The sequence below is a fragment of the Gambusia affinis genome, linkage group LG24, assembly GCF_019740435.1.
Source record: "Gambusia affinis linkage group LG24, SWU_Gaff_1.0, whole genome shotgun sequence".
NCBI lineage: Eukaryota > Metazoa > Chordata > Actinopteri > Cyprinodontiformes > Poeciliidae > Gambusia > Gambusia affinis.
In genome coordinates, this window is record NC_057891.1 from 11,262,920 (window position 1) to 11,290,826 (window position 27,907).

The 27,907-nt window shown below is 42.5% G+C and overlaps 1 protein-coding gene across 4 annotated transcripts in view; it reads left to right on the forward strand.

Moving 5' to 3' along the window:
• LOC122826847 (receptor tyrosine-protein kinase erbB-4-like) overlaps positions 1-27,907 on the forward strand; it is a 238,051-nt gene that overhangs the window by 207,464 nt on the left and 2,680 nt on the right. For 2 of the 4 annotated variants that reach the window (XM_044109169.1, XM_044109166.1), the window contains exons 18-23: positions 2,712-2,834; positions 3,039-3,137; positions 6,651-6,836; positions 19,618-19,779; positions 23,332-23,407; positions 23,538-23,684. In XM_044109169.1, the coding sequence (XP_043965104.1) occupies positions 2,712-2,834; positions 3,039-3,137; positions 6,651-6,836; positions 19,618-19,779; positions 23,332-23,407; positions 23,538-23,684 (793 nt within the window). The remainder of the gene's footprint in view (positions 1-2,711; positions 2,835-3,038; positions 3,138-6,650; positions 6,837-19,617; positions 19,780-23,331; positions 23,408-23,537; positions 23,685-27,907) is intronic. The other 2 variants (XM_044109167.1, XM_044109168.1) reach the window with 2 other exon arrangements.

The following is a 27,907-nucleotide window of genomic DNA, read 5'->3' on the forward strand; positions in this document are numbered from 1 at the left end:
AACATACGTCTGCATGAATATGGAAGACGACCATGATTAGAATTTGATTTAGGTAAGTAAAAACTTATATTCAAATAAGTCTAATAAATTCTTCATAGTCACCAGTCTACACTCTCTCACACACACACACACACACACAGACACTACCGCTGATACAATATGCATGCATAGATAACTGCTAATCTGCATTGAAATGCACTGTATATTGCTTATGTTTGCATTCCAATGAGAATGAACTTTGGTTCAACCGTTGACATTTTAAAGATTTGAATATCTTTTTATATTTTATCAACAAGCAGTGAGGGTTTCTCCAACTTGTCCGGCTGTAGCTCCTCTGCTTTACTTAATGTCCTTCAGCGTTTTTCTCTTTGGACCAGACGGCGCAGCGACCAACACGTTTGAACATTTCTTATATAGACACCAAGAAACCGGACGCCTCTTTTAGGGAGGCCGTTTAGGGTTAAATGTTGTTGCAGATTTAAAAAAAATAAATAAATTTTTAAAGTTCTAATTGAAGGTAAACTGCAAATTGATATGAAAGAGAATTGAACCACTTTTTTTTTTAATTCGTATCGAAATAGAATCTGACTTGGGAAAAAAAAAATTGTATCAATGAACAATGAAGATAAAATTAAACTGAAATTGTATGAAAATTGTAAATTCACATGAAACTTGCGTTAAATGTAACTGAGGTGACAAGCTGCTAAACGCCAAAAGAAAACTTGTAAAGACGACATTCAGCTGCTTGGAATGAAAATATAAAGATAACAAGCATTTGCATAAGATGGTATGAATTATATAACCATTTACTAAAATGCATCATCGTCTTCATGTTGTACTTTTTGGGCGTTTCGCTGTATTTTTACTCTACTTGAAACTTAAATTGAATTGATTGAAGGTTCCAGTTTTACAGTAAATTCCAGACGCCAAGCGTCATTCATGCTGACAGAAAACAGGAGAAGAAGAACCCGGTGTTTATAGTTTATAGCTGGTCCGGTTGAACCGAAGCCAGGTGATGCTTCTGCTTAGTAGTGTGGTTGCCATAGTAACAAACATCCCCATAAAACAACCAGATCGTCCAGATTTTACAGTGTGCGCTGTAAAACAAAATGGACTCATGTTCCAGTCACCCGTCTCACAGGACCCACTTTCTGGATTTTGGCCGAAGTGGCGGCCATTAACCGCAGTGTCATTGCGTCCCGTTCCGTAGCGCTGACGGGTCTGGACCGGTGAGTGCGCTGTGGTTGGGCCGAGCCGAGCGGCTGATCTATGGCCTCATTAGAATGTTGGATGGCTGCGGTCGGCTGGTGATTATGCTGCTGATGGAGCGCGGCCCAGCAGGGACTCGATAGGCTGATCGCTCATTAAGACGCGTATCGATCAGAGCCATCGACTCCCCCGGGCCGCCGTGGGAACAGGTGTGTCGCGCTCTGGCGGCTCCGTGCTCCTCTTACGCGGGGGGCGTTTGGTGGGGCGGAGCAGGCGGCCTATTAAAATCCCGACCGGAACGTTTCCGTGTGAGCACAGCTGCCGGGGCTCCTTGGACGTTACATGATGCTGGCAGACGACACCAGACGTCTTTAGAATCTTTTATTCTGAAAGAGAATAAGCGTCAGAGTTAAAGAATTGAGCTGCAGAGTTTTTCAGCTTCTAGCTGAAAGCGAACTCTGCATCTTTACTGCTCTTTGAAAGAAGAAAGTGTGACTCCGGCTCCTCCTGAGCCTCGACTCCTCCTGCGTCTGGATAAAGAAATGACAAAGTGTAAAATGTGCCTGCTGCTCTGAGCAGGGCCGGTTTTAATTCATTATGTTTAATAGAGCAGAGCAGCCAAGACCTTCACTCAGTTCATCTGCTGAAAACGGTTCATTTTACAAGAACCAATCACTGAGGGGGAAAAAAAAAGTTAGCTCTCGTCTTAAAAAGGATTTTTCTGCTCCAGTGCTTTGAATTTGAATATGACTGTTGGTTCCAGACAGGTGGGAGGATTTTAGGAGTTCGACAGCCGAGCCCCTCTGTGTTCACAGGGACCACAACCACTACGCACCAGATAGAAAAACACTTCTAGATGCATATTTTCATAGTTCAAACAACAAATATGCATCAATATGCATCAACACGCACGGTGGAAACTGTTTTAGCCGAAGCTAACGTCTACAATATTTCCAATTTTTGCTTCTGAGGTTTCAGCCAATCAGAGCCAAGGAAAATGAATGGTGTTTATCGATTGGCTGCTTTGCAAACACCAGCCAGCAGTGTGGCAAGTAGCATTGCTCCAAAGTATTTTAGCTGAATTTCCTTTTTTTTAGTGTCAAAGGAATCTGCAAATAGACAAATTTTAAGTTAATCATTTGGCGTTAAGCTGCAGAGACAAATTGTGACATGGAAAGAAGAGCCGTCTCCATGTCAACTTCTACTTCCTGTTTGTTACAGCCCTGCGTACCATCAACGTCTGTCGAAGTTAGCTTGGATTATTCGCTCCAAATTAGATAGAGGCACTCCTAGCTCAAGTTTTGTATTTTTAAAAGTTTACTCAAACGACACATGACCGTCAATGGAAACCTGGCCAATGACAGCTTCTGTAAGGTTAGCTGAAGAACTGTGATTGGCTGAGCTGAGGCAGTTCTACTAGAATATAGAATCTGATCAGAAACTAATTGTTCCTGTTTGTCTTCATTGATAAAGTAAGGAGTGTGTGTGTGTGTGTTGTCCAGCTGGTGGAGCCCCTGACCCCCAGTGGCACCGCCCCCAATCAGGCTCAGCTGCGCATCCTGAAGGAGACGGAGCTGAAGAGGGTCAAGATCTTGGGCTCTGGCGCGTTTGGAACCGTCTATAAGGTCAGAGGTCGTAAGAACAGAATAAAAACAAAAAAAAAAGTTTGCGATAATACATTTTACAATTCACTTCAGATTTTCATATCAGACATCATGAAGAGCAGCCATTAAACGCCTCTTGTCCCCCCACTGAGTGTGTCAGGGTCAAGGTGTGTGTTCCTGAGGACAAGTGGCTGCATCTTCATGGCCGCCGCTCGTCTGTTTCAGGGCATCTGGGTTCCAGAGGGCGAGACGGTGAAGATCCCCGTCGCCATAAAGATCCTGAGCGAGGCCACTGGTCCCAAGGCCAACGTGGAGTTCATGGACGTGAGTATTTCTGTCTCCGGGTCGTCTTGGTTCGGCTTCTCATGAGCCGGAGTCTGAGTCGGAGCTGGTAATAAAGAGAAACTGACGGCGACGTGCAGCCAGGATGTATTGAAAAAAAAAAAAAACAGCTCCTGGCTTATGAGATACGGCTTTATTGGAGTCCAGAGTGACGGAGGGAAGTGGAAGAAGGAAGTAAGCGGTGGAGTTTCTGTCAGCTTCACTCCGTCAGCCACGCTGGGTTTGACCTCTCAGGCTGTTTCACTCAAATATAGTCACATTCAAGTCATCTTCATCTTGATTCTCCTCTTTCTTAGTGGTTCTGCTGTTGATTATTCTAGTGCTAATAAACCCGTTTGAGTCAAACACCGTCGTCCCACCCCGGCATTATGCTGCGAACCAACAACCTGCCTGAACTCCAGCGTTTATGGAGCTGCGGATGAATCCCATCGAAGCAGCGAAAGGGAACTACTCAGCTGTTTTTGCCTGCTGCATCAGCTGTGATTCAGTCTCATCACCTTTTCCAGATAATAGATCCATTAGTCGTCCTGAATGTCTCACTAAGAGGCTGTCTTGGTGACATTTAGGAGCTTAACAAAACACACAGAGTGTCCGGCCTCCTGAAAGCAAAGCGTGGCGAATTTGTTACGTGACATCCATCGTTCGCCACCTGTTTGGAGGATTTTATGTCCTTTTGACAAAAGAGGAGATGCAGTTGCAAATATTCCCAAATAAATGTGATTTTTTTCTTTTTAGAAAAAGGTCTGTAATAAGGTCATAAAAAGAACACTTTAAATTACAGACTGAACTTATTTCAGTAAATCAATTCAAACTGTAGAAATAATACAGATTTGGTCCAGAGGGTAAGCACAGAAGGTCATTGCTGAAGAAGCTGGCTGCTCCCACGTTGCTCCATCCAAGCATATTAATGGAAAGTTGAGTGGAAGGAAAAAGTATCCGAAAAAAGGTTCTAAACACGAATGAATGTGGCGTGTAGCCGACTGAAACTCAAATTCACTTTTTCTGTAAACTAAAAAAAAAAGACAGATGAAAAGTTCAGTGGAAGGAAACACTGTGGCCTTTCTATGTATGAAATGGCAAATGTCTGGGACACCTTAGAGACAACGCAGAGACCCTGGGCTTTCATTGGGTTAAAGCTTGGGCAGAACGACAGCAACAAGTTGTGATGCCAACCTTAAACATGAAAGGATTCATCTGTTTATTTATTCACTTCTTGAACTTAAATATTGAAATAGAACAACTTTTCAACAGTATTTCTATATATGGATGCCCCAGTATGTCTGTTCTCGCCTACTTTTCCCATTTAACCCTTTTCTCCCCAGTTTTTCTTATCCCAACACCTTTCCTTCTTCCTCTGTTTCCTTTTTCCAGGGTTGGGTTGGTGTGTGTGCGTGTGAGTGTGAGGGTTTTGGGGCGGGTCTGTCCATCCAAAGCCAATATGCTCTGTCTGTTGGCTTGTTAAACAGCAATCTAAAGGCAGGCTCACGCTTCGCCACTGAGAAACTGGCCACTGGAGTGCCGACTCCAAGGCACACTCAGAAAATCCACAAAAATGTGTATACACACACACACACACACGTATGCAAAGAGCAGATTCTTCACAGAACGAAGCCTCCGCAGGGTTTGGATGTGAAGAATGTGGGGCGATTCGCTTGTGTTGGCAAATATGAATCAGAGCTGATTACCTGATATGTGAAATCCGTTCATTTAGAATGCCCCTATGCATGCATGCACTTGCTGAAACATGCACCGGTTTTGCAAAGCTCTGCAAGTCTATCACTCAGCGTATGTGGGTGTGTGTGTGCATTTGAAAGGAAGCAAGCACGGGAGCAGGACGGTGAAAGTCGGGTCAGCTGGCAGTAATGGAGGTCAGCGCTCAGGGAGATGAGAGAGAAACCAAAACACACACAGTCACAAAAAGTCACACACACTTGCAGGAGTCCTCAAACGTTTGCCCGGAGCGCACAGAAGGTTTAGCCGGACATAGTTTATGACTCCAGGGCCTCTTGGGCTGACAGCAAAAGAATTAAAGCATTCAGATTCCCTTTTATCTTCATCTGCTGAGCTGATGCCTGGCTCACAGAGTGGAGTCGTTAGTAGAAAGCTTGTAATCATCAGCATAGAGTTTGTAATCATCAGCATAGAGCGTGTAGTCATCTGCATAAAGCATGTAGACATCGCCATAAAGAGTGCAGTCGTCTTCGTAAATCATGTAGAAGTCTGCATAAAGTATGGAGTGGTCTACTTAAAGCCTTGAGTCGTTGGTGTGAAGCGTGTAGTCATAAGTGTAAAGTGTAGAAACGTCGCCATAAAGTCACCTGTTGATGGTGTAAAGTGTGTAGTTGTCGATGTACAGTGTGTAAAGTGTGTGGTTGTTGCTTTAAAGCATGTTCTCAGCATATAGCGTGTGGTTGTCAGCGTAAAACATGTAGGTGTCGGCATAAAGACTGTAGACATTGGCATATAGGTTGTAGTGGTCAGCATAAAGTGTGGAGTCATTAGCATACAATGTGTAGTCGACTTCACAAAGCATGGAGTCATAGGCAATGGATGTTGTGATGCTACTTTAAACAGGAAGCCTCTAATGTTGCCATAAACTTCTTTATACAGCCTGTGTCCCCCCATCTCCTGCTTAGTTTTAATCTACTCCACTCTCCTTCTAACATTAATTTTCTGAATATAAATTTTCATGTATGTGTCTGCTGCCCTGAGGGCCAAGCCCGCATTCACCTCTCCTTGACCACTTGCCATATGCAAAGAAAGCCAGTGTGAGTCCTTGAGCGTCGCAGAGAGCTGCTGAGGGACTGCGCCTCCGTGCTTGAATCTAAGCGGGAGAGTGAGAGAGGCGAAGGGAGATGAGAACGACCGAACAGAGTGCTTTCCACCGACCACTGCAATCGCAGCTTCTGCCACAAGTACCCGTCCTCGCAATCGTAACACTTCATCACCGCCACGCGTCCTTCTGCTTTGCAGCTCCGCAATAACAATTACCCAACACTGAGCCCCAACTGTTCAAACCTCTACATCCATCTGCTGCTGAGAGGGAGGGAAGGGAGGAAGAGTAGGGGGGAGGTCTGGGTGGGAAAAACGCATTTGCACAAGACATGAAGCAAGAGTGAAGGAGACGAGACAGAACAAGAGTTTGTGATCACATGCAACAAGCATGCGTGATGGACGTGTTTGGTGTCCCAACTGTGCCTGTTCAATATTAGTCTTACTGTGCTTGATGAGCTTTGAAGAAGTCAGTGTGATCTGGACATATGCTATTCATGATCCCACACGCCTGGAGTTTTGCCTCCAACTCTAAACGGCGTTAGTGTCGTACAACAGTGTAAATATTGAGTCCAAGCAGTTGTGATGTGTTCTGTTCAGTTATGTAGATTCCATTTTGACCCAGTTGTATTTAGTCCAATGCAACCCATGCTGAAGTGCATAAAGGGTCCACTGCTGTCCACTTAGTCCACTCTCTGTGTCCTCACCCCCCCTCTCACCCAGGAGGCACTGATCATGGCCAGTATGGAGCACCCCCACCTGGTGCGCCTCCTCGGTGTGTGCCTGAGCCCCACCATCCAGCTGGTCACCCAGCTCATGCCCCACGGCTGTCTCCTGGACTACGTCCACGAGCACAAGGACAACATCGGATCGCAGCTGCTGCTCAACTGGTGCGTCCAGATCGCAAAGGTAAGCAGACGCCGTCGGGTTATAGCGACGCTCTCCTGCACTGCTGCGGATGGATTGTATGGACCTGTGTTGATTTTATGTAAACGAGTAAACATCACTGTGACTGATGGGAACATGTAGTGGGTTCCCAACTCCAGGCTGACTGAAAACAAACTTTGATGTTTCTGCTTTTAAAGTGCATCGGCCAATCTTTAGAGTTTTAAGGGTTTCTAACATAAAAGGTCTGCTTTTCCTCAAATTTCAAACCTTTTCCTTCCTTCTTCAGTTATAATGCATGTTCTCTTCATTCTGTATTTTCCTCTTCATCCTCGTTATTGTGCCGAAACCCTTCCACAGACCTCCTGCCAGTGATGTGAAGCAATAGACACGCCTTGCTGACTTAAACTATGTCCTCCGATTTCGTCTCATTACTCCGAGTCTTAACGACAGCAACAAATGTTCAAGTTAAGGGCCTATCGGCTCCAGAACAAACAAAATCTGCTCTCACTGTCTTGTGTACATGTGCTTCTCCAAAGAACATTTGGGTTTTGTTTGCTGATGAAGCCAGTGTTGCCAGACTGCATGGTTCTGGGTAACTTGTGAATGTAAATTCAATAGGTTATGAGCTGTTATGCCACGCTGGGCGACTGTGGCTCAGTGTGTGGCTTAGTCGTCTTGTAATCCGATGGTTGTATGTTCAATTCCAGCTTCCTCCTGTCACATGTCCCCTGAGCAAAGGTACATAACCCCAAGTTGCCTACTGATCTGGATATCGGTGTATAAATGATTGATTCCTGCTGCAGGTATTTCATTTTAAAAGGGTTTTTTTCAAGCTATGCTAATAACCTAGCAACTAGACAATGGCATGACATGTTGCATAATTTTCTTTTGTTTTTGACTCACTTTAAAATTCATTATGTTATTGACCTGTTAGGCTGATTAATGGAAAACTATAGAAGTAACAAAGTAACATGGACGCCGTAGTGATGAAATGTGTTGTTGGTGTTCTGGAATCTGGCGTGTGGGAGATTCCTGATCGCGTTGGTAGCGATTGTTGGCCTGCCTGGTCAAAGTTAGTGGCAGACAGATGGTTCGTTTCTTCACCTGCCAAGTATTTTTAGAGTCTCTTTCCTTTTCCTCACATTATCCGCGATTGGGTTCCCAGATGGTCGTCCAGCACAAACCATCTGGCGCTCCAGGGTTGGTCAAATCCTGGTTTAAGCCGAAACTCAAACTACGCAGAGCTACTGTAAGTCACTTCACTGCAGGTATATAAACCAGTAAATATACTTGAAAAGGCTTAACAAAGATTATTTAGAGGGTGGCCTGTTTCATAGGCCTCCTTCATCAGCAGATCGGTTGGGATTGATCAGCCTGGGTCGTTAAGAGCGCTGTATTCTTGTTTCATTTAGCCAACAGTCATTTGTCAGCAATAGGAGGTCAGCGGGGGAGAAAATGGGGGTATTAACCCTTTGTCCCACCATGATGGATGATTCTGGAGGTTTTAACTCGATAGGAAAATGTTGATACCTGAGTTAGAGGTCTGGCCTGTACTCGCCCAGGCGGTTCGATAAACAGGCTGATTGTGATTGAAGGCAATCTGCTGCTATTCACGCTTGAACTGCCTGAAAATGATAAACGGATATGTTTTAAGACTCTTTGGGTTGCTGTTAGCCTGCAGCCCGACGTGGCTTCCTAATGTCCATTAATGGGTTTAATGGCACGTTGATGTACTACGTTGGCTTCACCAACATAATTTGGTTTATGTGATTGAATCATCTATATACAAGAAAAAAATATGGTATTAAAAAATGTGTTATTACTTAAATCCAGGCTCATACTCATTATACTTCCAAGAGACGTCTTAAATATAGCACAAGTTGGCTAGTTTGTGATCTCATGTTTATCTCTAATATTATGACTATGTTTTAATATTTCAATCGTATCTCTTGAGAACAATCATCACTGACCAGTTATGGATCATTTTTATGAATGAACAAACTCGTTTCATTGTGTTTTAATACAAAGTTCTCCATATAATCAAATAATTCAAGTTATAAAAGCTGAATTATGTTTTTTTTTTTTTTTGTTTTTTTGTTTTTTTTGCTCTCAGGACAATGAGCTAATTAGACTAGAATAAATATAAAACAAGATTTAAATCAAGACACAAAAAGGAACCTGATTTCAGTTTAAAACATACACATAACTAAAATGGTGTCAAGACAAAATAAGCATTCATATCTCAAGATAATAACATAACTGAACCACTATCAGCCCGAAAAAAAGAATCCTGTTTCCATGACAATATTGTTTCCTAGTCATTTCTGCTGAAAGATTATTTATACAACTACTTAATCCTATTTAGCATCAAACAGAGATTAAAGTTTGAGTCACATGACTTTTCTACTTGGTGTGATTAGATGTTTTGATCGGTGCAGTCAAACCTACTACAGGTAGGATGATGACTGCTCACAGCCTCACCGCAGAGCCCCTATTTTAATTCCACCCTCCTTGCTTCGTCGGAGAAGATAAAAAAAACGACTTACAGAATTTCGTCCCATATTTCCAGGATGAAGAAGGAAGGTTTCTCTTCCCCAGCTGCAGCAGGAAGTCCGTTTAACAAGATGGCTGCTAGTTGAAATGTTCCCAGCAGGAAGCCGGGTCGCCTCCATTTGTCTGCCGGATTCCTCCTTACAGGTTCCTCATCGCTTCGCTCCGGGATATTTTTTCAAACCGAGAAAAGGACACCCTTTCTCCGTGGTGTATCCCTGAGCATTTTTCCTCTGTGTGTGTGTGTGTGTGTGCGTGTGTGTGTGTGTGTGTGTGCATGTGTTTGAGCATGTGAGGCGAATAAATAACTGCCGGCTTCTTCTCTGAATGATCTCTGCCCTCTCAAGGTAATGATGGGGAACCTCTCTCCAGCAGCGAGAGCATTCTTCACGAGCCGCACAATTTTCTGGCTAAGGGGAGAATAATTTGCTTTGCTCTTCAGTTAGCTTTGAAAAGGTTGCAGCAGAGACGGAGGAGGGAACCTGGAGAGCAACGGAGGTCGTGTGTTTGCTCTGTTTGCTTGTACATGCAGCAGGAAATGAATTATTAGCATAAGGGAGCCAACGAAACACAACACTTAAAATGTTTTAGTTGTTTTTGTTTGGTCAAACCTTCGCCAGGTCTCACTAAATATCCTTTAGAAGACTTAATTCACCAAAATGCCTGGATGTTTCTGCTTATTTTTAACTGTAAGCAGTTCTTTAAATGTCCTGTGAGTAAATATATTTGTTCATTTATCCTTTCACATTTCGAGGAACGACTTAAAGAAATGTTCCGTCTCGTCAAGAAATCAGGACGTTAATGGATTTTGCAAAATAAAAGTCTATGAAACAAACAAAAAAAATAATAATTCTCCAGTCTGTCATGGACTAACTTTTTAATTGGGGAATTTTAGACGTTTTTTGTTGCGACTCTGCAGTTAAAGATGAATTTCTGCTGATTTGTTTGTATTTAGTGGCACATTCAGTGTGTTTGTTTTCTGCTTTCTGCTGTAATGTCATGGCAACCCTGCAGCCCCCTCCTCTGCCCCCCCCCTCCCTCCTGTAGAACAGCAGCCGTATGTGGGCTGTGACCCGGCCAGGTGACTGCAGAGCCACAAATTGATTGGCTGAGGCCTGTCGCCAGGCACTGACTCTTCATCACTGAGTGTTTTGGGCATTGAGATAATGGCCGCCATTAATCTAGAGCCACACTCAGGGCGGTGCACTCCCACTGACACACACACACACGCACACACACACACACCTAGCACAAAGCTTGCTCTAGATGTAGCTGCTTTATTCACTATCCCAGTTCTCTCCTTCTTTCTTGTCCTCCTTTCCTGTCTTTCTGGTTGTTGACTATTTGTTTCGCTTTTTTTTTTGTCTCTTATTGTTTCTAAATTTGTAGAAATATTCATAAATCTTTATTTTGTCACCTTACAGCTATAGAAGCTGTTTTATATCTAAAGTGGGGAAAAAAAGGTCAAATTTGTCACTTTTGTTTTTTTTTGCACTTTTGGAAAAAGCTAAGGCATAATGAAATCTGAAAAGTGTGGCATGATGGGTTCACTGCAGAGCCTCATGTTGTAGTTTCAGCTGCAGATATTATGGGATTCGTCACACATTATTTCTGCCCACAATTTTATGCCAGATAAATCAGGCTCACTTCAAAAGTGGTCCTCTTGGACTTTGACTAGACCATTCTGACACATGTGACAGAGACTCAGCACGCCGTCGGATGAAAATAGATCCGGTCCAGACGGCTGGCTCTGAACCAGAACCAGGACTCCAATTGTTTCTGAGCTGGAAGCGGCCGGGCTTTGAATAGGCCGCTCTTAGCCAGCTGTTGCCGGTTTCAGACGCTACTGATGAAGGCGACTCTGACCTCAGAGTTTCTGCTGATGCTGAGCTCAGAATCCTGTCTCATCTCCTGCTGCTGCTTAGTAAGGAGAACGGAGAGATTTCAGATTTTCCTCCTGATCTCTGGCTCTGGGAGTGTGTTAACATTCTGCACATCAGTAGGCGTGTGTGCGTGCGTGTGTGTGTGTGTGTGTTGAGATTTGCATCCCGCGGCGTTTCCCGCCCTGATCTGGCGGAGCTCAGAGGAAGACCTCGGTGTCACTCACTTCCCTGCAGCGCCGGGTTTCGGTGGTGAGCAAACACTAATCTCACCTGCTCTCATTAAACAGGCCTTCACTCTTCCTCCTCTTCCTCCTCCAGGAGGATGACATCTGTTCTTTGGATCAAACCATGAGGAGGAAGAACGGCGACATTTATCATCCTGATGTCTCATAGATCTATAGATCTGCGTCTGAAGAGCTTTTTTGCCGTTTTCACCTGAAATTCCGTCCTAAATCCTAAACAATTATGAAAAAGAAGATTTTTTCTTTCCTGTTTTTTTTGTTGTTTTTTTTTCTTTTTTTTTTTTTGAACTTGCGATTGAGATCAGGACTTTGTGATCACAATTCCAAAACCTTCAGGAGTGAATCTCATTGTGAAGCTGCAGTCGGGCTTGCTGAGCGGCTGTTCAGCCCGGCTCAGTGTTTCTGTTTGGTTCTGACTTCAGCAGAACTCTTTGTCTTTTGTTCTGGTGTTGATTCTCAACGCCGTCAGAATGATTGTATCAAATACTATTTTCGGCGGGGCTTTTGTTCATTTCGCCTAATTCTGTTGGCTGATTATGAGTTTATGGGATAATTCCTTTTTTTTTTTTTTTTTGATCATAGATATAGATATGTAAAAATCATAACTCAGTTGATATCTGGCTCTTTGTTTAGTGTTTTTTCATGTATTTCTAGGACGCAAGGTGATTTTAGTGACTGAGGGTTTTTTTTCTCATGTATCATGACCCGTCCTCCTCCGTGCTTCACAGAAAAAAAAAACAAAAAACATCCTCTTCATCATGAAATGAACGATTTTCGTTTCGGTATTAGTTGCGCCGCCAGTGAATGTGTTTAGTTTGAAATTCTTTTTGTGTTCCATAAAGAGCGAATATTAACTTTTTAAGGATTATAAAATTGGCTCTAATTATTAGTTGATGAATGTTGTCCTGGCAAATGTTGAACCACTGGGTTTGAGACGTGAAGCAAACGAAACAAGATTTTCATCGAGGATTTTATTTTCCCTCTAAATTAAACAGTTATTATAAATTTGTAGCGGTCAGCAGGCTGACCATGTCGCCGTGTTGTTAATAATGCAGACTCGCCGGATGACCAAAAGCTGCCCCGGAAAAGCCGGTTTCCATGACGACCCGTGAAACAAAAGCAGCTAGAGTGGTTTAAGTTGAAACCTCTGGAGGATTTCATGTCTCTGCTGACGCTGCAGAAAAAAATCTGTGTGTGTGGTGAGTTAAAGGAGGAGAGATAATCATCTGGGGTCGTTCTAATTATCTGTGAGGATCAGCGGGAGGGGGGAGAGGGGGGGGTAAAGGTTGCAGGGCGACTTCCTGATCCAGTGGATATAGAGGCCTGATTGGATCCGTCGCCTCGCTCCTCATCAGTCGCACTCATGGGGTTTCTGTGGATTCACCAACAAACGCAAACAAATCCGATTTACTCAGTCAAGTTTTAGGAACAGGATCGACCCCGAGCCCCACAAATCCATTTCTGCTCTAATAAGCATGGCCTCCCAGAGTTGGACCTTCAGCATGTCAGACTGGAGACAATCAGGACTCATTTCCACGTTGTTCATTTGTTTCTTTCTTTCTTTCTTTTTATTAATAATCGCTGCTTATGGGGAGAGATGGAAGGGACCTTTTTTTTTTTTTTTTTTTTTTTTTGAAGGACAATTATTTTGTTCCCAGACACCTCATATTTCATTTTATTTGTTGTTTCTGTTGTTTTGCTGATTGATTTTTGCTATTTAAATCTCTTCCAGTTCCAGTGTCAAATGTTCTTTAGAATTGAAAGCTTATTGACCTCTGAGAATGTGTTCTTCCATTATTTTGCCGTTACCATTGTATCACTGGAAAATTGTCTCAATACAACTATATTGAGGAACATTGAGACAATATTGCTGTATTTGTCCCAGAATAAACTTTTGGGACAATTCATTGACAAGCAAAATTTGTTATTGTGACAGGCCAGGTCCAAACTGCACCTGGAAAAAAAAAAAAAGTAACCTACAGAGGAGCACGGTGGCGGCAGTGTGATGCTCTGCGGTTTCCTGCAGCGCGTTGGACCAGGACGATCCTCCGTCTCCAGCTGTGCTAACCATCAGCTGGAATACTGGAGGCTGTAGCGAGGCGGGGAGCAGCAGGTGTTCAGAAGCAGGTGTCCTCATTGTTGTCACCTGTCTAAGCCTGAAACTGTTATTACTGTATGTACTGATGTACGTGCAGCGCTGCTAATTGTTGCTCAGATTGTCACCCCGGCTTTAATTAGGCCTTCTTAATTAATCCCATCCAGGAGGCTGTTGTTTCCTATAATTACCTTAAAAGAGCAGATTTTCATGGCGCTAATCAAAGAAGTTGTGCCGGTTTCTCTCATTCCGTGCCGCAGCAGCAGAAATTATTGACATTTGCTCATGTAAATGTGCCAGCGGTGGTCGTTCATCGCAGGCTGTGACATTTTGGAAGAATCCGAGATCTTGGAGAGGGAGCTCTGGGATTTTTTTTTTTCTTGAGGAGAGGCATAATTAAGAGCGGAGACAGGGGAGATGTCAAGCGCTGAGAAGTTCCGACGTGGTTTTAAAAATCCACTCCCGCCAGCGGGAGGATCCCCACACCGGCACACAGAAACGCGTTGGGGTGGGGTTGATGGATAGGCGGAGGTTTTCCCGCTCCACGGCGGCGGATCGGCTGAGCGCGGAGTAAATGGGCCTTCACCTGGCTGCCGCGCCGCCGTTATACCTGTCACATTATGTCACATCCGCCTTCTGCCTTCATTAACTACCCAAGCCGCTTGCCGTAGCCGTCCGGAGCTCATTTTGTCTTCAGGTGATAATTCCGACGCAGCTTCTCCTCGGCGTTCAGCGCCGATAATGGGGCTGAAAGCGGAATTTGTTGGGCTGTGGTGTGATGGAGGAGGCCTGCCTGCTTCACACAGGCGGCAGACAAAGCCGGCGCCATGCTCTGGAGGCTGCCAGCGCGCTGGGAATGCCCTGCCTATCTGCGGCGCAGCATGCGGCACATGACGGACGGCCACCTGCACCAGCTGCGCCGCCTGCGCCCAGCCCATTGTGCGCTCGCCTTATCGCGGCCGTCCCAGTTCCCGGCTCCGCTCCGCTCACATTGTCGCTGCCCGTTGAGCTGTACGGAGGTCCGCTGGCGTCATGGTGCCTGCTTTCAGGGCCAGCCACTTATCATTCCCTCTGGAAACAGACGCCTCACCTTTTGGTTCCCTTCAAACTCAGCCTAATGTCTCTTTCTTCCGTCTTTGTAAAGTTTTTGCAGTCTGTGTTGGCACCAACTAGAGGATTTTTCATGAAACCCCATGAAATTAGCTAGACATAAAGAAATAAGAACATACAAATTACGTTTTACAACGTTGACCAGTATTTTAATACTGTTCTGATTTAGACTCTCCAAAAATGCATCCTGTTCTGACTTTATCCAGGCGACAGAAGTAAGGAAATTGACCTTATAGTTGACTTTTCATGAACCTCAATCTCTACATTTTAGCTCTCCACACGACTTCTTTCAGATTAGTCGGCTTAATCTACCAGAAAATCCAATTGCATTCTTAAAACAATCAAAGCATTTCATGTGAGCTAAAAAGCAGCCGATTCTGGAAAGTCTAGATCCTGCAATGTAGCGCGAGTCCACACCTTAAGAGCATCACGGCTCCGGTTGTGAGTGCCAAACATTACAAGGACTTCTGCCTTGTTCGTTAATGAACTGGTGGTGTTCCACTTTTGACCAACACCAAGTGACCAAGGGGAATCCAGTGTGCTGGTTCAACAACCCATTCTAGGGCTATAGATGTGATCTGAAGTCATGTTCTGCATTGAATCTCAGTTCTTCATACTCACTCCGTTCCACTGTGTTGCAGCACTGAGGGAAGAGACTTAGAGACACTGAAGTTCCTCCCAAAGCCTGTTGCCACCCAAAGAACTCTCCTTCTTGTACTGATTTGGTTTGGGTGCCTTCAAACATCACCCGTTTCCTCCAGATTGGGGAACCTAGCATGCGTCATCGACGTCACAGTTCTCGCAAAAGACCAGCTGGGGAACCGTGTTGGTTTAAAAGACCTATGGGTGTTGATGGGTGAGGACCCATAAGATTGGACTTTAGGCTTACCGAAATCTTTATCCCTGTGTAAATACTACAGTAGAGAAAGGGCCTTTAAAAGGTTTGTGGATCATCCATAAATGTGTGACCTCCATCCTCTGCTGTCTTGTTGCTCAGAAAACGAGACAGCTGTAAGAATCCAGAATCCATCTGAAATCTAATTAAAGTTGATCAAACTTTTGTTACAAACTGTTATTTTGTGACGCTAATTAAATTTTTGTTGTCATTTTTTTTTTTTTTTTTTACTCGACACAAGCAGCTTTAATGTAACACAGTGGCCAAATTGGCTTAATTATTTCTGCTCAGTTTGAACTGATGTCAGTTTTATTGCCATAAATGTTGGTTCAGTCATTTCAAACCAGCCTGTAAACATTATTTGATTTGAGAACGAGACAACTGACTGAACTGCTGTAAACTCCCCAACTTTCTTTCCTTTTTATGGCAGATAACTGGTGAATATTCTGCACCGAACCTCTCTAAAATAAAGCTGGTATTAGATTTAAAAAAGGCATAAATCATGTGGTCTTCATGAAATGAGTCCATATTATCGACATCAATGAAAAGTGCTAAACATTCATCCATTTGTCTCTAATGCGCATATTTTCTTCAATGAAATTGTCTCATTCATGCAGATAGTTTTGTGGTTTTTAATGTGAACAATAAAGACATGAACCCCAGCCATACTTTTTAGTGAATGTTTAATAATGTAAAAAGTAAAAGAGCCACTGCATGGCTAAAGCAGGGCCAGGCTAAGCATTCATGCTTAAACCTAAGCGTACGTTTGAATTTTATTGGACAAAGCAAAACATAAGCAGACAGATCAAATAACACTGGAGCATCTGAATATTTAAGATAGCTCTAATCCTGGGATTAGTTTTGTTTTTAACCTTTACTTTTAAATCCATCAAAATGAACCAAACCGAGATTTTATGACTTTTCAGTGGATGACCGCCTGTGTGCAGTTCAGTGTTTGTGTTCAAACTGCTAAAACGGTAAAACCAGAGGATCTGGATGACATTAAAGGACACAAAATTAACTTGCATGACTTTAAATTATCTGGAAAAACACTTAAAGAGATTTTTTTATTAAGTAAATAAAAAGTTTTTAGAACTTTTGGGCTATTGAGCATCCAGCAGAAAAGGTAACTTGGTGGGAAATTGTTTTATAGATTCAGAAGTCTTTCTTTGGGTTGTCTTCTGGAGTGGATGTTGGGTGGTGAAGAGCTGGCCTGACTGTAAATGGAATCGGTTCTCTGCAGGCCAGTTTTCTGACTGCCACTCCGATTTTTTTTTTTTTTTTACAAAAGTCTAAAAAAGAACAATCTCTCTCTTTTTTTTTTTAAGCTACTACATTGACCACTCAGTTTGACTCTAATTTACAGCATTCGAACATATTCTCTTCCTCGGTGCATTAAAAACCTTCCAAAGTCTCGTCTCTGACAAGAGCATTTCCTGCCCAAACTCTCATTGCTCTGACTGTGCACTTCTCCTCTTGATCCACTCACATTGTTTCCTTTAAATAGATTTAGCTTTTAATGCTTACAGTGGGCTTTCTTACTGTGGTGAAGCTATAATGCTTCTGCTGTTCACTTGTAAATCACTGTGAAAGCAATAGTCTGCGCAGTGACCAATATACATTTAGATTAAATTATAGTACAGAAACTGTAGAGTTTCCCTACAAGCTACAGTAGTGATAGGAGGCTTACATGCACTTGTAATTGACATGAATGCCATGCTTTTATTTTTTTATTTTTTGTATGTTTTCCAACACCGGTGAGTCAGATAGCCTGGTTTACAGGTGGCTACTAAGCTGACGGAAGAGTTTTGAGAAAGCCATCTCAGAAAGTTATTGTTGTAGATTTGGGATCCTTGCACCTTAGAAGTATTTGCGAGGAATTTTGCAATATTCATACGTTTGCATGAAGATAAATGAGACTTATTGTAAGGCTGAGGCAGCAGTGGAGTAGAAAAAAGAAACTCTGCCACCTGCAGGTGGAAGTTAGCATCACTCAAACACAAAGTTTTTGGCCATTTATCCAGAAAATTTGCAATAAGCTCACAACTGTTTGCAGTTCTTTATAATCCATAAAATGCTTAGAAAATCTGCTGTGCATAATAATTTGGATCAGAGCCTTTTGAGTTTTTTATAAAAAAAATATAAAAAAATCCTGTTGTCATTTGGAGCTTTGCTCAGTAAAATTTGATTTATACTGTAATACTTCATGACTTGAAAATTATACTGACCATCATTTGCATTGAGCATTTAAGAAAAGCTTGAGAAAAATATCACTTGCATAATAATTTGGAACACGGCGTATTAGCTTCCATGGAACTGATCCTGAATTCAGCTGAAGGTTCTGCCGCAGAACAACAGAAGTGCCCGTCGGAGATGTTTCTCTGAGATGATGATATACTCCGGTGTCTGCTGCTGTGGGAGGCGAACAAAGCAGGCAAGGCCAGGCCGATTGGAGTGTATTAAGCTGGATGTTAAACAAGTAAACGCCACTTTGCTGGTAGATCAATGGAAACACCTTGGTGAGAAGCAATGAAAAATTTACACCAAGGCCCACGCTTCGGCTGGCGCCAGAGAATCATCGGACATTTGAAACATTTAGGTGTGTGTGTGTTGGGGGAACTGTAAATGCGTGTATTGTTGTTGTTGTTGTCTCGAGCCAAGCCGACTCTCGCCGCGGTCGCCGCCCCTCTCTGCCTCCCCTTTCCTCGCAGATGAATGTGAGGATAAATCGATAGCGCCGACGTCTGACTCGCCGCTAGCTGAGCCCTCATCCATCATACTCCGGCCTTGCTGGGAGTGACACACACACATATACATACACACACGACATGACGGGGACATCCAAGAGACCACCAGCGCTGAAGAGCAAGACATTTTCCCAGGGCGTATGTGCAATATATCTATCTGTCAGTCTGTTTGCATGGTTCCCTCTTTTATCCACCAAGTTGGATCACTTCCTCTTTGCTGTTGGGCTCAATTCCCCAACCCAGGACACAATGTGCTGTGACAGGGCTGCAGGCAACACCCCCACCTGACTGGAAGTGTGTTTAAAATAGATTGCTTCTCAGGCGATCAATAACAATGCTGATTACAATAAGCCCAAAGACGAGCGTGCCACGCAATATTTATCTCCGATGTCGATGTCGAGAGAAATTAGGAATCAATGGGCCACACAGCCCATTAATACACTTCGACTTAAAGTGACGGGGCAATGAGGTGAGGCCGCCGCACCGACTGCAGGGGAATGTACAACAGCTCAAGGAGCCAATTAATTTCCAGCCTCCTAGGGAGGTAAACAGCGGCGTCCTGGTGGAGGATGTGGGCCGCTCCAGGTCGGGGCGGTGCCGCTGATTGCTCTGCTTTAACATCGTTTAAGTGTCACACTCCCAAGAGTGTCTGGGTTGATGGAGACCCAGCCAAGGTTGGATCATTTGTGATTACAAGCGCAAGTAATTATAAGGAGTCCAGTTCTGAGAATCAGGCAGCAGGGAATTTCCACACATCTTCATTTTTGTTGGGCAAATGGGCCAAAATGCAGGTGAACTTTCACCTGCAGGTGAAGCCTGAATTTTTTGTCTGTTTATGACGTGTTTAACTATAGTATGGTTACAGGAAAAATGTTAGTTATTATCCATAAAAACTCAACTAAACAGTTATGGCTGCACCTCCAACCTTCTCTGGTATCTTAAGAAAACAATGCAAACATGTTTCACTCTCCACAATCCCAAGATTGGGGGATTGAAAAGGCTCACAAAACTTTCCCTTTGTGGTTTGCAGGTTTGAGAATAAACTTTCTGACACTTCTGAACTGCTTAGAGTCATGCACATGAGGTATTATAGCCATTATACATCAAATCTAAGTGTCTGCACGGGTGTGAAGTTAATGCTGATGACGGTTGTGACAATAATTTTATGTTAGTGCTGACATTTAACGCTTCAGCGGTCTTAGGCTGGAGATTTAAAAAGATAAATGACTCCACGATAGGATCCCTCATCGTCTCTCTGTCTGCCTCTCCCGCCCTCTCAGGGGATGATGTACCTGGAGGAAAGGCGGTTGGTCCACAGAGACCTGGCGGCTCGGAACGTGCTCGTCAAGTCGCCCAATCACATCAAGATCACCGACTTCGGCTTGGCCCGGCTCCTGGACGCCGACGAGAAGGAGTACAACGCGGACGGGGGCAAGGTTGGTGTAAGTGGAAGCTTGAGAACGTCTTGGTGTGTGTCAAGTGCTTCAGACGGCTGACCTAGTTAGACAAAACCAGTAACCAGGTAAGGAAAGAGCAGAGGAACATCATGGATCACCTGTAAACACATCAGATTCTTTAACTTTCTTCAGAACTTTAGATATTTAAATATGATAGTGGGTAAAACATTGCCCTAAGATGGGTGATGAGTCTTCATAAGCGGATACATCATCACTGGTCAACAGTTCCTTGTGCATAAGAAGATGCAGCATCAATATGGCCGCACAGAATCAAGGTAATACCTCATAATTCGGCAGCTTGTAGCTTGTAACATCATCAGATCTGCAGATAACCCAACTGTCATTGACATCTAAGATGCTAACCAAGGTCTGTAGAGTCTGTCAAAGAGCCATGTGTTTATTTTCTTTGACCAATGCACAATCTGTCTGGAGGTCATCCGGTGCTGGAAAGACTCCCGACTCTCCTAGAAATGTCTTTCTTTAAAGATTTGCTGACTTTGAATGACTCAACAACGACAAACGTTTTGGCAGCACAAAAATCTCATTGCCATACAGCAAGGGCAAGTAGAATAAAAACACGACATTATCAGAAGAAAGTCATCAAATGATAAGAAAAAAGTTGTTTTAAAGAGAACAAAGCTTCCAGTCAACCCAGTTCTGTCTTCTAAATAAAGTCAATTATTTCAAAGTCCTGCTACTGGTAATAATTTGATGCTGATGTGTTAAAACATTATTTTCTTACTTACTTCTAAAACTGATCCCAAAGTAAAACTCCACAAGATGCTCAGCATTAATGATTTAAGTTAGTTTTTTTTTTTTTTTGACGTTCTCATGTAAATTACTTCAAACTCCCAATGTAAAACTTTATTCTGGCAATATTCTAAATGTATCTTGATTTTATTTAGACTTTTTTTTTCTGGTAATATTATGACTATTTCTCTTTAACTCTGTGCTTATAACATTATAAGCTTATTCTCGGAATGTCATGTCTTTATTCTGGTATCATCATGAAGCCGTCATTCTTGAAATAAAAAAAAACAAAACAAAACAAAAAAACATTTTCTTACCCTGGCACTAACACTCCAGTTTATTTTCACACCCAGGAACAGAGCAGAGCTGTTCTCAGATGTGCAGCAGCACGTTAGCAGGTCTCTGTCGCCTCTTGTCCCGCCCTGTAAACACTCATTTTAAATGTCAATACAACAAATGACCCGGCAAGATTCAGCTGTTCTGACGCGTCTTCTCCCAGACAACCTTGCGAGCACAGAGCCGCGATTTTCCCCGACGTCCTCATGCAGCAGTGCCGAAATGACTTTCCACGTCTCTTAACGGGCAGCATTTATAACCAGCAATCAAATAGCTATTTTCCGCCTGCTCAGCGGCACGGAAACGGAAAATTGTTAACAGGAACGGCCGACCCGCGGAGCTGTGTGTTGCCTCTATCTCGGCGGAAATTAATTGTAATAGTTAGCCACCTGGAAGGAATGAGCAGAATGGCAAAATTCAGAAGGTTTTCTATTTCATACCCAGAATTGTATAAAGTATTTAACTGTTTTGAGTTTGCTTTTTAAACCTTTTTCCTCTTAAACCTTATTCTGTAGAAATTTGACCTAGACTAGAAAAAGGTCTTCATCCCTCATGGGAACCTTGAGGTTTAAACTTGTATGAAGACAGTTTGACAAGACGGCCGAGGAACAAATGAAATCAGTAAAAACATATCCGTTCTCCGATGGGAGAGTGTCGGGGAAAAGTTTGTTTTGTGGAATTTAGAGGCTCTTCGTCCAAGCAGGCAACAAAGTCGGGTTGTTTTGTTTGTGGACCGCATCAATCAGGAGACCTCCACTCCCCCACCGCTCCAGACCCGCTATGCAAATTGTTCTGATCAACTCCTGTTATTAAATTGGCTTTTCATTGCCGCATCTATTCAGCTGGAGGCCCGAAAGGTTCGCCGCCGCACGTTGAGTCCAGGCTGTTATTGCTGACGGACGGGGGAGGGGGGGAGAAGAAGGGGAAAAAAAATGATTTCATAACCCGGACGAGTCGCAAGCAGCCATCTGAGTGATTGACTCCATGTTGGTTTTCACTGATGCCTTGATAAATGAGAGCTGTTGTCGGCACATCTGCATGTTCTCGGTAAAAATAGACGCGACGCGGGAGATCCATCAACAGGAAGTGGAGGTGCAAACTGAAGCCTGTCATTTCCTTCTTTCTTTCTTCATTTCCCTAAAGAGAGTGTGTGCATGTGTGTGTGTGTGTTCCGGGCAAGGAGGTCGACGCCCCAACATGTGTGTGTTCACGTGAAAACGGGAAGCATAATTGGCCTCCTGTGAGTTTGGGAATCAAGTTGCTGTTAGGAAAGGTGACCGTCAGGAGATGCGCGAGCGACGTTCCTCCCCGATCCGTTGGAAACGTTCAGGTGAATTGGGAATATATAAATGCATAACCTCCTGTAGCCATAAAACATGCATGTCTGTGATAAATTCATAAAACGCTGACTCAGCTGCGTTAGCTCAATACAAGGATAGCAGAAAAGTGGCCATTCATATTCAGACGAATACTTACTTCGTTTTTTTTTTTTTTCTACATTTTGCCAAATGTTTCACACAAACATGTGGGAGTAAATCCACAACATCCAACTGATACGTGTGTGTGCGTGCGTGGGCGTGTGCGTGTGTGTGTGTGTGTGTGTTGGGTTTTGTGCCTGCAGTAGAAAGTGGCACTCTACTGGTAAATAATAATTGTGCTCCTATTGACGTTTGGTATGGATATGACACCATACAAGAGGAATGAATTATCATTGAGTGCGGTTCACTATTTATGTTAATACAAGTATTATTGAGCAAAAACAACAAAATAAAACACAAAATCAGCTTGGAACAGACGGGCTTCCTGTTGATTAACATGGAAATTTCGCCACATTTCAGGTTTAAAATCTGGGCACAAGACTTTAGCACAGTAATTTCTAATAAATACCGCTTCCAATTTTTTAACAAGGTTGGCCACATTTTTGTTTTACGTACAAAGATTCCCACCAGATCGTGTTTCGGGTACACCCGTAATACCGACACACCGGCTACATCCACCAACAGTAACGATAGGCGACCAACCCTCTTCTCTCAGCTCATTCGTGGTTCATTTCTGCTTCTAAAGGATCTGATTGGACGCTGGGAAAGACTATTGTTGTGTTCAAGTTGTACTATAAGGAGTTAGCCTATCGGTGAAGCGAGTCAAACCTAAAATAGCATCTCGAAGCTAAACATGGAGCAGCTAATGCTAGTGTCCACATTTCTAAAGAAGTTCCACCTTGAATAAAATCCAATCAGATGGTTGAAGAACCTGAAGAACAGATTAAAATGTATAAATATGTTTATTGATGAGCTCATTTGTCTATTTATTCAATCATTTGGCAGTAAAAAAAGGGGTTTGAGTTGAAAATGTTGCTTATTTTGCCACCTGGAATTAACTAGATTAATGACACTAATCTAATCCCACCAGTATTGAGATGATATTCCCATCATCCTCTGTGTGTCTCCTCAGATGCCCGTCAAGTGGATGGCCCTGGAGTGCATCCACTACAGGAAGTTCACACATCAGAGCGACGTGTGGAGCTACGGTGGGTGCTAAACGCTAACCGACCCCCAGGTCCTGCTTCCTTTGCCCCCCCGCACGCCTTACTGTCTGTCTCACCTCTCGTCTCCTCTCTTCTCCTTGTTCTTGCTTTCCTGGATGCGTTGCGGTGAAAGGAGTGACCATTTGGGAGCTGATGACATTCGGCGGCAAACCGTACGACGGCATCCCCACGCGGGAGATCCCAGACATCCTGGAGAAGGGCGAGCGACTGCCGCAGCCTCCCATATGCACCATCGACGTCTACATGGTCATGGTGAAATGTGAGCAGATGCACATGCTCCAGTAAACACCCCTGATGAAATATGTGCTTTATGTGAGGCAAGGCGGAGAGTTTTGTTGCTGCTTTTAGCCTGGAAACAGAAAAAAGCAGCTGAAACCACAGAGCTGTTGGTTAATATGCGGCTGGTGTCAGCACCTCTAAAGACCACTAATTAAAACATCACATCTGGAGTAATGTAGGAGTGACTGGGATTACATGCTGGATCCATGGCTGGAGTAGAAGCTACTTTGATGATGTTGCCAGGCAACTACGTAGACAGAGTAGAAGAAGAAGCTGCTAAAAGATCAGCAGAATTCAGTGAGCTCAGAGAAGTTTATTTATTTAGCAAAGGTCTTCAACAGGGTTCTGTCAGAATTTTTGTTCTAATTTATCTACTGTTATCAGTCTTTAAGTTAAATGTTTGCAAGGACATTTTTTCAAATGGTACAGCTCTAAAAAAAGGGAAAACAAGACAAAAAAGAAAAGAGCTCACTTCCTGTTTGTGTTATTTTTGCATCCTTTTATCTCCGCTGTTAACGTTAAAAGTTAACAGAGAAGAAAATCAGAGACTGCGACATTACTCACCTTCTAATGGACGGTTCCACATTTCCCCACAAAGTCTGTGGGGGAAAAAAAACAAAAAAAATCCTGGGTGGATGGATACTCAGAAACATTCAAACAGTAAAAATGGATTAAAGGTTTTGGGGGAAGACGTCACATGAACCCATGAATAATTATTAAACTAGTAAACTCAGCAAATCAAAATGATTTCATCTGTCCTGCAGACCAGAAGTAGAACTAAATGGATTCTTGCTTTTCTTTTCCCCAAATGCTCCTTTGCTGAAGTTGTTGCAGATCAGTTGGACTTTAATAAAAAAATCAACTTTAATATTCGTCTGCTGAGAAGTCATTGATGAGCTGCTGTCTCCTAGCAAGGCGCCAGGATGATGAGATGCTGGTTTAACTCCGTGACGGACAGGCCGGCCTCTCCAGAGACTCCAGTCCGGTTCTTTGTTGGTGCCATCCTCCATCTGGACCGCCACGCTTCCTCACCCCCAAACCTCTCCCCAGCTCATACCGCCGTTCCAAAGCCCCTCTCTCCCTGCGTCCCCTCCAGGCCGTTTCCAGAACCCCGGTGCTTCTGGGCCGGGTTGCCGACTGATCCACCCTCCCATATTTCCAGGAAGCGCTCCAGACGCACGTTGCCAGGACATGCTTCAGGCTGTGCCAGCCACCGGCTTCTTGGCCGGATTCCCCCGTGCCGTCTGGTCATCACTCAACCCCGTCTGAACTCATCTGTGTCTGAAATGCCCCGAAAAAAAAAATCAATCCATACAAAATGTGTTTCTGGTTACTTGGGCTTTTGTCGCACAGTTTCGGAATCCTGAACGTTCGTCTTAATTCTCATGAAGGTAAGCTCAGAGAGAGTTACTGCTCTGGTCCAACATGAAGTTGGAGTATCTAACGGTGTACAACGAGTTTGTCTGGACTGAGGCAGAGTCTGAAAGCCCTGCAGCACATTTCACTCCCCTATCGCTCCCAACTTATCCAAAGGTCTAACTAAAACATATCTTGTTTTGTTTTGGGGTTTTTTGACGATGGATTCTTTTAAGAACTTTAGCTCACAAACAAATTCTATAAAACTATCAGGACTTAACAATAAACAGTGAACATATTAGCATGTGCACTAACGGTGCAAGCCACTGAAATGTCTCCCTAGCGTACTAGCAGGTTAGATCTCCAAATAAAAAAGCAGCACATTAGCAAAGTGCTGCTTTCCAACACCAACACATCTCAGCATACTTGACTGATGACTCTGATGTTCGTTCTTGTCAAATGTCAAAGATCAGAACCCAGCTTGGTTGTTTTTCTGGATCTAGAACCTCAGACTTATTATGCACAACATATTACTGCTCTTATAAATAGTTTTAAATGCTTTTTTTTTTTTTTAAATCCCAGTCAAATCACAACATGCTTAACATAATAGTTCTGTGCCTGGAGGTTTGAGCATGAACTTAAACACCTCCTCATTAATTCAACTGAATAGCAGAAACCATTCTGAAGTAGTTTGAATGTTGTCCAGACAATTAAAGTGAAGTTTGATCCAATCTTGTTATTTTACAGCAAAGTGATATTAATAAAGCCAGCTTACTAAAACGTTAGCTACACTAACCCTAGAGCACTTATCATAAACTTTAGTTCCACTAATGCTAAAGAGATACAACACAATTAGCAGACGTTAATGCTAAAGCGCTCTATCTACATGTTTTTTTAGCAGAAGCTAATGCTAAAGCCATACAACAACATGGTAATTAGCAGAAGCTTATACTAAAATGTTATGTACATATTTTTTAGCAGAAGCTAACAATAAAGTGCTATATTCAACATATTTTTTTAGCAGAAGATAACGATAAAGTGCTATATTCAACATATTTTTTAGCAGAACCTAACGAAAAAGTGCTATATTCAACATATTTTTTTAGCAGAAGCTAACGATAAATTGCTATATTCAACATATTTTTTTAGCAGAAGCTAACGATAAAGTGCTATATTCAACATATTTTTTTAGCAGAAGCTAACAATAAAGTGCTATATTCAACATATTTTTTTTAGCAGAAGCTAACGATAAAGTGCTATATTCAACAAATTTTTTAGCAGAAGCTAATGATAAAGTGCTATATTCAACATAATTTTTTAGCAGAAGCTAATGATAAAGTGCTATATTCAACATATTTTTTTAGCAGAAGCTAACAATAAAGTGCTATATTCAACATATTTTTTTTAGCAGAAGCTAACGATAAAGTGCTATATTCAACAAATTTTTTAGCAGAAGCTAATGATAAAGTGCTATATTCAACATATTTTTTTAGCAGAAGCTAACGATAAATTGCTATATTCAACATATTTTTTTAGCAGAAGCTAACGATAAAGTGCTATATTCAACATATTTTTTTAGCAGAAGCTAATGATAAAGTGCTATGTTCAACATATTTTTTAGCAGAAGCTAATGATAAAGGGCTATATTCAACATATTTTTTAGCAGAAACTAATGATAAAGGGCTATATTCAACATATTTTTTAGCAGAAGCTAATGATAAAGCTCTTGCGCCAGCTACAAAGCTCTTGTACCTTTTCATATTTGTGATATTTTTCATGCATTTGTTGAATTGGTTGTTTGTTTGTGTCATCTTTCAAAAAAAAAAAAAACAAGGAGAGAAATAACTTGGAAAGAGGAAATGGAACTACCATGTAAACAATCTTCATCCACTTCAAAAAAAAAAAGAACGTGAATGTAAGTGTCCAACTACTTGAGGAATTCTCAACAGTCAATAATCAACTCTTCCACTCAGATATCAAACTTTACTCAGGAAAGCTTGCAAATTAGCGCTTTAGGGAATTTAGGGAAAGCTAAATGTTTTCAAAGCTAGGAAAAACATTAAACATGTGAAACAAAAAATTAGCTTCACTATTAGCAAATTAAGGAAAGTGTGCCAAGTCCACTGCTAAATAAACAAGTAAATAAATATTAAGGTTTGGAATATTTTTTTTAATTTCCTGACTAAAATCTTTCTTTTATCTCTGAAATATGGCTTTAACTATGAAACATAGATGACCAAATCTCAAGACAAATTCTTCTACGACAGCAGAACTTTGTTTATAACTAACCAGACTCCCTTTAATTATTGTGATGGGCGTATCCAGAGAAGTTTTCACCTTTTCCATGATGTGTATTGTTTTTATTTTTGTTATGTTTTCATTTTTATTTTTGAGTAATACTCAGCAGTCAGAGTAGTAGAGGAAGTAATGGAGGCTGTCTCAGTGAAATCAGCAGCACTGTGCCCAGTCACCACCTGCCGCTTCGCTTTCTCTTCAGGGATTAGCTGTGTTTACTGCAGCTGGCGCCCGAAGGAGAGAGAAACATGGACCTTGGACTTGACGACGAAGTAAAAACAGAAATATGCTTTACTCCTCCTTTTATCTGCCTCTTCAAACGGCCTTGAGCAGCACACTTCATACACTTCATTGTACAGGACTCGATAAAAAAAAAAAAAAAAAAGAGCATCGCCGCTGCTCAACCGGCATTCTGTGGAGAAACGAAGGTTGAAGTTATAAAGGAAGAAAATTATAAAGAGGTTGTGTTTTTTTTTCGTTTTTTTTTTCTCTTGCATCCAGAATTGAATTTAGTTGATTTGGGGGACAATTGGGTGCCTCCTGTGAAAATAC